Below are 13,040 nucleotides of genomic sequence, written 5' to 3'. Positions count from 1 at the left end.
CTGCGGGCCAGGAGTCATGGGGAAGGTGGTGCCGTCTGAACGGCAGGATGAATCAGGAAACCTGAAGACGGGAACGGGGAACTCACACAGAGGGGACGTTGGTAAGAGACGCGTAGCCCTGCTCTTCTCCAGAGAAAGCAGGGGCGGTGGCGCCACCACCATGGCCAGGGTTAGGATAACAAGCGCGTGCCGAGGCCGCTCCCAGCCCCCGCAGTGGGGGCAGGCCCTGGCTGGAGTCCAGCCGGCTTGGGCTTTTGGACTAACCGGTTGATCTTACGCACGCCGGGTTACTTAGCGTAAACCAGTGCTGTTAAACCACTCCATGGGCCGGTGGAGCGTTTGTGTTGAAGTTGTGCTGGGCATGGCCCTGGCTAGCACTGGCCCCCTGGCCCCATAGAGAGGGATGTGCCAGCCCCTGCCCTGAATGGTCAGTAACTGGGAGGAAGAAATGACTCGACAGGAACTCCAGATTTATCATTCAGGTAAAGCTTCATGTAAGCTTCGGGAAAAAAATGCTCCTTAGCCAGGCATGGTGGCATACGCTTGTAATCCCGGTACTTGGGAGGCGGAGACAGCAGGATCACAAGTTCGAGGCCAGCCTCAGCAACTTAAGAAGACCTTGTTTCAAAATAAAAATAGAATAGGGCTAGGGGTGTAGTTCAGTGGTAGAATGCCCTGGGATTCAATCCCTAGGACCATTAAAAAAAATAAAAATGAAAAATAAAGGAAAACCTGCTCCTTTAGAGCGCTGCTCCCCTCCTGTGACCGGGTCGCAGGCGGCGTGCAGCGTGGTGTTGACCCAGGGAGGGTTTTTGTGATTCTTCTCGTGCTGAAGGGCCTGCCTCCTCTAGGACCCTCAGTACATCCAGCAAGCGCTGACCAACGTCCTGCTGATGGACGCCGTCGTGGGCACGCTGCAGCCCCCCATCGCCATTCACGCAGCCTCCAAGTTATCCTACTTTGATAAGATGAAGAGTGAAGGTAAGCCGGCTCCGCCTCGCCCCGTGCCAGTGCGGCCCGCGCCCCTCGCCTCGTTCTTTTGAGGCCCACAGGTGGCTGTGCCTCCGCGCTTTCCCAGGGGACCTTGCGGCTGTCAGGACACGTGGAGGCGGCGGCGCGTCTTCTGGGTCGTGCACTATTTCATGTTCTGCAGTTCTCTGAGGATTCTTAGTCGCAGACTAGAAGTCTGTGGGCGGCGGCTGAGCGGTCCCGGAACCTCCAGGTGGTCTCCGGGGCCTGCAGTCAGGGAAAACACGCTGGAGGACTCTGGATCCTTGTGCGTGTGGACCTGAGGATCGGCGGGCCTTCGCCATCGTGCGAGGGAGGGGAGCGCTGAACGTCATTTGACTTTCTTTGGTTTTTTTTTTTTTTTTTTTTGTACCTGGGATTGAACCTAGAGGCGTTCTGCCTCCATGTGGCTCCCTCTCTTTTCATTAATTGCATTTTGTTTTATATTTTTGTGGCACTGGGCTATAACCTCCCAGCCCTTTTGAACCTCTTTTACTTTGAAACAGATTGCTGAGGCTGGTCTTGCACCTGCGATCCCGTCTCAGCGGAGTATGGGAGTTACTGGTGGGCCACCACATCCAGCTTGGTTTGTTTGTTTTCGGGGGGGATGGAACCCAGGGGCATTCGACCTCTGACCTACACCCCATGCCCTATTTTTTATTCTTTTATTTTGAAACAGGGTCTCACTGAGTTGCAAAGGGCCTCACTAAGTAGCTGAGGCTGTCCGTGAGCCACGATCCTCCTGTCTTAGCCTCCTGAATGCTGGGATTACAAGTGTGCACCACCACGCCCGGCTCAGCTTAGTTTTTATTATTTATTTATTTTTTAATTTTCTTTTGCGGGTCTGGGGATGGAACCCAGGGGCATTCTACCTCTGAGCTATAGTCCCTGCCCTATTTTTTATTCCTTATTTTGAAACAGGGTCTCACTAAGTTGCAGAGGGCCTCACTAAGTAGCTGAGGCCGACCACGAACCACGATCCTCCTGTCTCAGCCTCCCAAGTGCTGGGATTACACGTGCGCCCACCACGCCCGGCTCAGCTTAGTTTTAAAACGGCCTTGCTGAGTTGTTGAGAGTCTTGCTAACCTGCTGAGGCTGGCTTTGAACCTTCTCCTGTCTCAGCCTCTCAGGTACTAGGAGTAGAGGTTGTGCCACCACACCCAGATGTCAGTCTTTAAAAATGTGGTCAGTCTTCCAGACAGGAATTCTCTGGTCTGCTTCCTGTGATTCCATCCCGCTCCCGTGTTCTTGAAGCCACACAGGCCGGTGGGGGCTTCAGCATCTCTTTTGGAAGATGGCTTTCAAGTCCAGGAGTAAAGGGTTAGGGATGACTTTGTGCATTATTTTGGTTATTTCTACTCTGCATTTAAAATGATCCCAGAGAACCAACGATCTTAGATCTGCCTCAGAGTGGAATATATGCTGAGGACTGCTAGTTCCCGCTAACATAATAGCATCGCCACAATTAATTTATGTTGAATTAAGCCTGCAACATGGAATTAACTTCTGAAACACAGATTAGCCGAGGAGGGATGTTTTATGATGACACGGAGCTTTGCTGGCCTGTGCTCCGCTGGATTTGTGTGGCAACTGCCTTATTAAGATAAAATGCATGTGTCCGGCGTGGTGGCCTGCGCTTGTGATCCCAGCATTCGGGAGGTGGAGACCAGAGGGCCGCAGTTCGCAGACAGCCTCAGCCACTTTGTGAGGCTCCTTGCAACTCAGTGAGACTCTGTTTCAAAAATAAAAAGATTAGGCCGGGCGTGGTGGCGCACACTTGTAATCCCAGAATTCGGGAGGCGGAGACAGGAGGATCGTGCAGGTTCGAAGCCAGCCGTGCTGGCTTAAGAGACCCTGTTTCCAATAAAAATAAAGTATAAAATAGGTCTGGGAGTGTAGCCCGGACGTAGAAGGGCTTCCAGGAACCCCAGTACCACCAAAAATAAATAAAAAATAAAAAGATTAAATAATAGGGCTGGGGGTGTAGCTTGGAGGTAGAATGCCCCTGGGTTCCACCCCTAGTACTGCAAAAAAAAAAAAGATATAATTCTTATACTCCACTCATGCAGAAGTGCACAGCGCAGCGGCTTTTAGAATATCGTTGCGCACCCACCGCCACAAGGAGCAGTCCCTCACCCGAGGGAATTCTGTCCCATTTAGCATCCCTCAGTCCCCGAGCAGCCGCCGACAGCTCTCTCTGGAGCTGCCTGTCCCGGGCACACGTGGAGCCCACACACTCGTCCTGTGGCGACCGGTTTCTTCAGTTCGTGTGATGTCTTCACAGTCCGTCCCTGTGGTAGCGTGCGTCAGCACTTCATTACTTTTCCTGGCTGAGTAGCATTCCTTTGTTCGGTGTGGTACCTGTCTTCATCCCTTCGTCCATTAGTGAACACATGGGCTGTTTCTGCTTCCTGGTACTAGGAGCAGTGCCGCCGTGAGCGCTTGTCGCCAGCTTTGTGAGGATGTTTTTTCCTTTCTCTTGATAGACAGCCGGGAGACTGATTTTAAATGCAGGCCCAGGTGTGAGAAACCACGCCTCTGTTGCGAGCTTCTTCATTGCCGCGTGCTTGCCCCGTGGCATCTGTCACTCGCTGGGGACCCTAAGCTTCTGGTCTTGGAGCCCCCTTCACGTGGCCAGGTGATGCTGAGCCAGGAGTGGCCAGCGTGCTTGGGGGCTTGTGGGGTTGCACGGCCCTCGAGCCACCCGAAGGACCTTTGTCTGACAGTGCTGGAGCCAGAGATTAACTACCTTTCGATAGGAACAGAATCAAATTAACACCGATCCAGAGGTGTTTATATACCAGCCTTTGTCTCTGCCAGAAGTGTACAGAACGGCCTCCTCTCTGCTCTGCAAGCCATTTGCGGTCTCCTTGGCAACCCTGGCCCGCCGGCTACTACATTATTTCCCACCTGTTCCCACACAATGGAGGAGGCAGCCCAAGCCCAGGTCCCTAAGCACGCCCGCATTCCTGATCCCTTGCTAGCAAATCGAGAAACGTGGCCCAGCTAGAACGGGAGCCGATGCATGACAGTCCCGGACTGAAGACGCACAGTTAAACAGTAGCTCGGCAGATCCCGGGGGTCCCGGGCTGCCGGCGAGCACCAGGCCTCGGAGCACCTGCGTTCTTCATTTGTTTGCGGGCAGTGGCACCACACTCATCAGGGCGCGTGCGGCTCAGCTGGAGGCCCTGCGCTCCACATGAGGTTGCAGCTCAGAAGCCTGAGGCCGTCCCGAGGAGCCCGGGACTTTTAGTTTCGCTCTTTTGTTACTGGGGATTGAACGCTGGGCACTACTGAGCGACATCCCGGCCCTTTTATTATTTTGAGTGTGGCACTGGGGATGGACCTCTGAGGCGTTCTTCTGAGCTGTGTCCCTTAACCCTTTTTTTTTTTTACTTTGAAACAAGGTCTTGCTGCGTGTCCCAGGCTTGTCTTGAATTTGCCACCTCCTGCCTCGGCCTCCCCAGGCGCTGGGATTAAAGGCGTGCACCACTGTACCTGGCAGACAGTGGTCTAAAACTGGGGCAATTGGCACCCCGCCCTGGGGAGAGGCTTGGTGATGCCAGGAGAGATATCCGTGGCGTGTGTGTGTGTGTATGTACGTACGTGCTGGTGTCAGGGACGCTGCCGACATCAGGAGACAGGGCAGCCCCGCAGCAGAGCCCTGTGGCCTGTGTCCATCCCCCTGAGGCAGGGAAGCCACCCAAGTTAGTTTCTTTGGTTCATTTCATCTTGGGACTATTTTGGTACTGAAATGTTATGTTTTCTTTTCTTTTCTTTATTTATTATTATTATTTTTTTGGTAGTACTGAGGTTCCTGGAAGCCCTTCTACCTTCGGGCTACACTCCCAGACCTATTTTTACATTTTTATTTGGAAACAGGGTCTCCTAAGCCAGCGCACGTGGCCGGCTTTGAACCTGCGCAATCGTCCTGTCTCTGCCTCCCAAGCACGGGGATTACAAGCGTGCGCCACCACGCCCGGCGAGATGTTATGTTTTCTGAGGCCAGTCTATACTGGCTGGGTGTAGCAGAGCTCTCATCCCTCCAAGCTGAGAAGGGAAGGGATCCAGCCAAGGCGGAGGGGAGAAGAGCCAGGACCGGTGGGAGGCGTGGCTTTACCCTTCAGTGAAGGCAGCCGAGTTCAGAGCCTCTTCACAAATCCTGAGACGCCCCACACTCAGCTGGCCAGAGCGTGGTGTGCCGCCGGCGGACACCTGTCTAACACGAAGCGTCTGCGTTTCAGTGCCCACGGCGTTCCCCATGACGACCTCGGAGACCCTGAAGCACAAGATCAACCCGTCAGTGGGCGAGACGGGCCCCCAGGCTGTGGACGTCCTGCTGTACACTCCCGGTGAGGACCTCTTGCTGGCTCACTGCTGCGCTCTTATTTATTCTGTTTTATTTTATTTTTTCTGGTTCTGGGATGGAATCCATTCCTTTGGGAGTTATCTGCTCTTGTTGTCGCTGGGATAAGAAGCCTGGCTCAGCTGGGCGTGGTGGAGCACAATTGTAATCCCAGCATTCAGGAGGCTGAGACCAGAGGATCGTGGTTCACCGGCAGCCTTAGCTACTTAGTGAGGCCCTCCATAACTTAGTGAGACCCTGTTTCAAAATAAAAAATAGGGCAGGAGGTATAGCTTGGTGGTTGAACGCCCCTGGGTTCCATCCCCAGACCCGCATGCACACACACACAAAATTCCTGAAACCAGGTGGGTGGAGCAGCGCCTTCAGCCCCTGCACACAGGACGCTGAGGCGAGAGGTTGGTGTGAACCCTGGAGTTCAAGGCCCATCTCAAAAACAAACAGAAACCCTCACGAAGCCCTAAGAGTGACCAAACCTCGGAGGTTGGCACCACTGAGTGCTGGTGATCGTAGAGCCAGGGCCCCGTGGCACGCTTGGTGGTCATGGAAATTGGTAGAAGCACCTCGGTGCCCCTGCCTCAGTTTCTCCAGCTGGCCCGCCTTTCTGCACCTAGTGCCCACCAGCTCCTGCTCTCCAGGCATCCCACACACCCTGCAGGCCTCCCCGCCCCGGTCTGCCTGCGCCTGCAGAGGTCAGAGCAGGGCAGCGGGCTCCAGGGGCCAGGGCGGCGTCGGCCCTGCCTGTCCCCACCCCAGCACCTCCAGGTGCTTAGTAAATACCCGGGTAATGGTCGGGGGCCCTGGAGCTGCCCGGGAAGGTTCCCTGCAAGCCTCTGAGGGCTGGTCTTCCTCCAGGGCACCTCGACCCAGCAGAGCGAGTGGAAGATGCCCACCCCAAGCTGTGGTGTGCCCTGGGTGAGGGCAAGGTGATCGTGTTCGACGCGTCTTCCTGGACCATCCACCAGCACTGCTTCAAAGTGGGCACCTCCAAAGTGGTGAGCGGGTAGCCTGGGGCTGGTCTGTAGCGATGTGGTCGGCTTGCCAATGGAGTTCTGATCGCAGCTCGGACCCTCTTCCTGCGTGTGCTGTGTGAGCTGGGCGGCAGCGTCTTGCTTCCCGCCGCCCTGAGAGGATGCGCGTGGGTCTAGGAACCCGGAGACAGTGCTGCCCAGCGGCTTGGCGGCCCCCGGTGCCCGGCAGCAGAGCCGGGCAGCGAGCTCTGTGTCCGCCCGGCCCGTCACTCCTGGGTCAGAGCAAGCTCCGGTGCCTCTTGACAAGCCCCGCCTGTGGTGTCCGAGCCCTTTGCTCTGGCGTCTCTGTGGCATTTGAGTACCCGGATGCCCACTGCCTGCTCTCGCGGCCCTGGGCGGCCCTCGCGGTCGTCGGTGTGGAGGGCTGTGTGCTGGCTGGTCTGGCAGATGAGGGGCATTGCTCCCGCCCGTCCATGCAGTCCCCTGGTCACTCGTGAAACCGAGCGCCTTCATTTTTCCTTCCTTTTTCTTTGAGACAGGGTTTCTCTGTTGCCCAGGCTGGTCTGGAACTCCTGGGTCAGGTGACCCTCCTGCCCGTGGCACCCTGAGTAGCTGGTGGCCCGTCGCGCCCGGCTCTTGAGTGACCCTCTGCTTGGGCGCCGTGGCCCCTACGCGGGCCGCGCGTCCTCCGGCTGCTTTCCCGCTGTCCTCTCTCTCCTTGCTGATCTGCAGGTATTCTTTCTCTCCCGAGCTTAAATTACGCTTGCACACCGACACATCCACAGTCGCGCGGGCTTCATCCTATGAGGACACTGAGGACCAGGGACCCTTCCGGGAAGCCCTCGTGCCCCGCTCCAACCTGGTAGAGGCCATGAGTTCGCGCTCAATGTGAAAAGCACGGCCTGGCCAGGTGGTAGGACTGCATAGGGCCAACTCTGGTGGCTCTGTTCTAGCATCTAAACATGATAGGACTGTCAACGCACAGTGAATGCCTTCAAAACACGGAAAGAAAGAGCCAGCTGTGCTGGCGCACACTTGTAATCCCAGTACTTGGGAGGCTGAGACGGGAGGATCGCAGGTTTGAGGACAGCCTCAGCATGCAGTGAGACTCTCATCAACCTAGCGAGACTGTTTCCAAATAAGAAATAAAATTGGGCTGGGGGTGTAGCTCGAAGGTAGGATGCCTCTGGGTTCAATCCCTAGTGCCAAAACAACAACAAAAAACCACGGAAAGAAGTATTGCTCGTGCAGACACATTGCAGGGAGCAGGGGCTGTCCGTCCTGCCTGCCCAGCGGCGGCCTTCACGTTGAGCGAGGCGGTAGGAAAGAGCGGGTCATCTCCCCGTGTGCAGGTGAGTCTCAGATGGTACAGTAACGGGGTCCATGAGACAGAGTCAAGATAAGCACGAAGTTTAGCAGTGCTTTACATCACGCAGGACAGGAGAGAGGTCAAGGAAGTCACTCCTGTTCTAAGTGTATTTATTTATTTTCCTATTGGTTCTTAGTTATGACTGCCCTCCAATTAGGCCCGGTGGCTTTTACAGAGACAAGTTTTCCAATTATGTGAAAATACCTTCCCAAAGTTTCTCAGCTATTTTGTACCATCCCATAAGAAAGAAACCCAGTATTAAGAAAGTGCTGGCTCCCTCAAGTGCGATGTTCAAAGCCGTTTGTCTAAGACATCGTCTCTTGGGGCCACAGCCACATAAAAGAGATGTTTTACTGAAATTATACCCCCTTGGGGTGGATGCCAGAAACAAAAGCTCTTGAAGGAATGATTCTGAAATTGGCGAGTTGGCATCCTTTTCTAACTTCTGGGGATATTTGTGGCTACCTATCTACCTAACTATCTATCTATCTACCTATCTATCTATCTATCTACCTATCTATCTATCTATCTATCTGTTTTACTGTACTGGGGATGGAACCCAGGGGCATTGGACCTCTGAGCTACACCCCCAGCCCTATTTTTTAGTCTTCTTATTTTTGAAACAGGGTCTCACTGTGTTGCAGAGGGCCTCACTAAGTAGCTGAGGCTGTCCTCGAACCATGATCCTCCTGTCTCAGCCTCCCAAATGCTGGAATCATAAGCTTGGCCACCACACCCGACTTGTGGTTTTATTTTATTTTTGCGGTAACGGGGATGGAACCCAGAAGCATTCTGCCTCTGAAGTACACCCCCAGCCCTATTTTTTATCCTTTATTTTGAAACAGGGTCTCACTGAGTTACAAAGGGTCTCAGTAAGTAGTAGCTGAGGCTGTCCACGAACCCGCATCCTCCTGTCCAGCCTCCCAAATGCTGGGATTACAGGTGTGCGCTACCTTGCCTGGCTGTAGCTATGTTTTATTTATTTATTTATTTATTTTGGTGGTACTGGGGTTCCTGGAAGCCCTTCTACCTCCGGGCTACACTCCCAGACCTATTTTATACTTTTTTATTTTTAGAAACAGTGTCTCTTAAGCCAGCGCAGCTGGCTTCAAACCTGCGCGATCCTCCTGTCTCCGCCTCCCAAGCGCGGGGATTACAAGCGTGCGCCACCTCGCCCGGCTGCGGCTATGTTTTAAATTATAAGCTTTTAGAAGAGCTCTCTCCTAACTTAGAGATGAGTACTATCCTGGCTGGTCCTGCCCATGCCTACTCTTGTTCCTGGTCCTTAACAACCCTCCAACACGATGGGGCTTTCACTCTGAAATCTATTTGAAAGTCCGGGGCGCTGCTTAGAGAAGATGTGTGCCTGTCCCGGCAGCCGTAAGGGGCCACTCTCTGTTCTGATTGGACTGAGCAGGAGGCGCAGGCAGACCAGGCTGTACGCTACAGCGCGGGGACTTTAGTGCCACAGCGCTTCAGTCCCTAATTCCTGATCTCACAAAGTCTGAAAGTCAAACGTCTTGACTGTGAGGAGCCGCGGTGTGCTCACGCTGCGGCCAGGAGCATCCTGGTCCCGGGCTGGGCCTGTGCTGTCGCTTTGCCCGTCTGTGTTGGAGAATCCAGCCACCTGCCAAAGCTTACCTGTAACCCGGGTGCATCCTCACCTTGATGATCGAGACCCGTGCTGGGGCGGTCACACGGGGCTGACGTGCCCTCCCCGCTGAGGCGCTGGGCTCGTGGTCTCCAGCTCAGGTGTAGGGGCGCCCTTCCCACTTTGCTGTGGGTTTGGTGGTGACTGCTCTGTTTAAAATGGCCAAGCACCTTGTAATCCCAGTAATTGGGAGGCTGAGACTGGAGGGATCGCAGGATGAGGACAGCCTCAGACATTTGTGAGGCTCTCTGCAACTTAGTGAGACAGACCCTGTTTGAAAATAAAAATAAAATAGGAGCCGGGCATGGCGGTGCACGCTTGTAATCCCAGCATTTGGGAGGCTGAGACAGGAGGATCGCGGTTTGCAGACAGCCTCAGCTAACTAGGTCCTTTGCAACTCAGTGAGACTCTATTTCAAAATAAAGAATAAAAAATAGGGCTGGAGGTGTAGCTCAGGGGTAGAATGTCCCTGGTTCCATTACCAGTACTGCAAAATAAATAAATAAAATAAATAAAATAGGGCTGGAGGTACTGCTTGGAGATAGAACACCTGAGTTCAATCTTCAGTACCACAAAATAATAATAATAATAGTAATTAATAATAATAAAGCAGCCATGCCTGGCACTGTGGCACCATTGGGGCCGTGGCATGCAGGACCACCTCATAGCACCGTGCCGGGAGCCTCGTTCTGGCCTGGGCGATCCCTGGCCCCAGCTTGTTCTCAACACGGAGTTTTTAAGCAGAAGCACACACTAATAAACTGAGGTCCTGCCTTGCCCAGATGGGAAGAGCGTAGTGGCCGTGGGCTGGACCCCGCATGGCCCCCCTGCACCGCGGTCAGTATTCAAGCGGTAATCGCTGCTTGCTGCAAACCTGGGGCACGCAACTGTGGCCACCAGTGGGTGCGTGTGGCCTGCACGTCTGACCTCGTCCCCCGCCCGGCAGAGCTGCATGGTGATGGCGGAGCAGAGCCAAGTGTGGATCGGCTCGGAGGACTCGGTCATCTATATCATCAACACCCACAGCATGGCCTGCAACAAGCAGCTCACGGACCACCGCTGCAGCGTGACGGGCCTGGCGGTGCAGGCTGGGAAGAAGCCCGGGTGTGTGCGGGGTGCTGGGGAGGGCCCCCAGGGCGGCGCCCCCAGGGCGGGATGGGCGGGTGATGCTCCTGCCAGCAGCCTGGCACCCCTCGGGAGCCGCGCTGGTTCTGACTGGTCTCTTCACTTCTCTGAGGACACTGGAAATCTGGATTGGTGAAATCGCCTCAGACTTCAGCGTTGGCTTCATTTAAAAATGTCATTGTAAGGCCCCCAACCCCCAAAGCCACCTGCAGTCGCAGGGCTGACAGGACCCGGGGCCTCGCCCCTACCAAGCCGCAGGGCTGCAGGGCCTTTCTTCAGACCATCCTGTGGTGGGCCTCAGCCCAACCACCTGCACTTTAAAATCCATCCGGTCAGGCCGGGCGTGGTGGCGCACGCTTGTAATCCCCGCGCTTGGGAGGTTGAGACAGGAGGATCACACAGGTTCGAAGCCAGCCTCAGCTACTGAGTGAGGCTCTCAGCAACTTAGTGAGACGGTTTCCAAATAAATATAAAATAGGTCTGGGAGTATAGCCCGGAGGTAGAAAGCCCCTGGGTTCCACTGGCAGTACCACACACACACACACACACACACACACAAAATCCATCCAGTCCGGTTTCCTTTCTGAAAGCCGGGATTGCAGGGTGGTGACTGGACCCACCAGAGGCAGAAATGGCCTCTGTTGGGTGGCCCCCTCCTATCCACCAACCTCTGCGCTCCTGCTCCAGCCCCATCCCACCGGGAACCAAGTCCTCCTGGAACACAAGAAGTCTGAGCCAGCGGGGGACCCCAGAGAGGGCCACAGTGGGAGGCGGGGCGGGGCCTGCAGGCCGGGCCTCCATGCCTGCTCACTGTGTCCAGGCAGCCAGTGTCCAGAGGCGGGTCTGGGAGAACCGTGAAGGGGCCTCTCGGGCCCACCCCAAGTCACCACCAACAGCTCGCTCCTGTCTGGCTTCCTGCCTCAAGTTTACCACCTTCTTTTTAAAAAAATATTTTTTTTAATTTTTGTGGTACTGGGGATGGAACCCAAGGGTATTCTACCTCTGAGCGACATGCCCAGCCCTATGTTTTATTCATTATTTTGAAACAGGGTCTCACTGAGTTGCAAAGGGCCTCACTAAGTAGCTGAGACTGTCTGCGAACCGTGATCCTCTGGTCTCAGCCTCCCAAGTTCTGGAATTATAAACATATACCACCACGCCCAGCATGCTTACCACCTTTTAGCCAGCTCTTTTACTTCTGGGTTGGTTTCCTAGCCCAATACACAAACTATTTGACACAGAGCAAAAATCCACAGTTCTGTAGCCGGAGGCTAGTGGGGGTTGGCAGAGCCATGTCCCCTGGAGGGAAGGCTCAGCTGCCTCCAGCTCCTCCCTCCCTCCAGCCCTCCATCTTATGATGGCGCCCTGCCCAGAGGCCTGCATTCACTTCAGGCCCTGTTCCCAGGTGCTGGGGGTTAGGACGGCCACGTGCCTTTTCTCAGGACACACCCGACCCCTAATGTCCCCAGAGCGGCCTGCTCTGCTCAGGGAGGACCGGCCCCTCTGGCTGGGAGGGGCCGTCCGCCAGCCCCTCACTCTTAGCTCCAGCTCTCCTCTGTCTCCCAGGCACAGGTCCGGCTCAGTGCTCCCCTGCAGCTGCAGATTATTAGCCTGGGCGCTGCAGTGTGACCCTCCTGGTGCCTCTGAGCTGGCCATGCTGGGGCTCCACCCACCCGGTCTCCCCGGGATGGCCGGCTGGGGAGCGCCTTTTCCTGCAGACTCCGGCCGCCTTGACTCTTGGCTCACTCCTGCAAGGGCCCGGCAGGGCAGGGACGTCTTCCCTCTGTGGGAGCTGTGATGGCGACTGGTGCCTCCCAGGGCCAGATACACAACTAACCGTGCATGTGCTCCCCTCCCTCCAGCGAGGTCTACTCCTGCAGCCTGGACGGGACAGTCCTGGCCTGGAGCGTCGGCACACTGCAGGTGACCAGCCGGTTCCAGCTGCCGCACGGCGGCCTCACATCCATCAGCCTGCACGGCGGCCTCCTCTGGTGCTGTAAGTCCTCGCCCGCCTGCCAACTTTTATTTTATTTATTTGTTTATTTTTCTGGTGCTAGGGATAGAACCCAGGGGCATTCTACCTCCAAGTTATGCCCTCAGCGCCCCCCCCCCCCCGTTTTTTGGGTTTGGGGATGGAACCCAGGGGCATTTGACCTCCAACCTACACCCTTTGCCCTATTTTTTTATTCCTTATATTGAAACAGGGTCACTAAGCTGTGCAGGGGCTCACTAAGTAGCTGAGGCTGGCTGTGAACCATGATCCTCTAGTCTCAGCCTCCTAAATGCTGGGATTACTAGCATATACCACCACACCCGGCTCCTCAGCCTTATTTTTTATTCTTTATTTTTATTTTTTTATTTTGCGGGTTTGGGGATGGAACCCAGGGGAATTCGACCTCTGAGCTACACCCCCTGCCCTATTTTTTATTCTTTATTTTGAAACCAGGTCTCACTGAGTTGTAGAGGGCCTCACATAGTAGCTGAAACTGTCCGTGAACTGCAATTCTCCAGTCTTAGCCTCCCGAATGCTGGGATTACAAGCGTGCACCACCA

General features: G+C 55.0%; 1 protein-coding gene across 1 annotated transcript in view; it reads left to right on the top strand.

Annotated features, from left to right (window-relative positions):
* DENND3 (DENN domain containing 3) overlaps positions 1 to 13,040 on the top strand; it is a gene marked incomplete at both ends in the record, with an annotated part of 58,910 nt that overhangs the window by 41,047 nt on the left and 4,823 nt on the right. The window contains 5 exons of the mRNA XM_080694708.1: positions 852 to 981; positions 5,253 to 5,360; positions 6,227 to 6,366; positions 10,309 to 10,466; positions 12,350 to 12,483. Of these exons, the coding sequence (XP_080550834.1) occupies positions 852 to 981; positions 5,253 to 5,360; positions 6,227 to 6,366; positions 10,309 to 10,466; positions 12,350 to 12,483 (670 nt within the window). The remainder of the gene's footprint in view (positions 1 to 851; positions 982 to 5,252; positions 5,361 to 6,226; positions 6,367 to 10,308; positions 10,467 to 12,349; positions 12,484 to 13,040) is intronic.

The sequence above is a fragment of the Muscardinus avellanarius genome (assembly GCF_963383645.1).
Source record: "Muscardinus avellanarius genome assembly, chromosome: 4".
Lineage (NCBI taxonomy): Eukaryota > Metazoa > Chordata > Mammalia > Rodentia > Gliridae > Muscardinus > Muscardinus avellanarius.
This window is presented reverse-complemented; position numbering and strand designations above follow the sequence as displayed.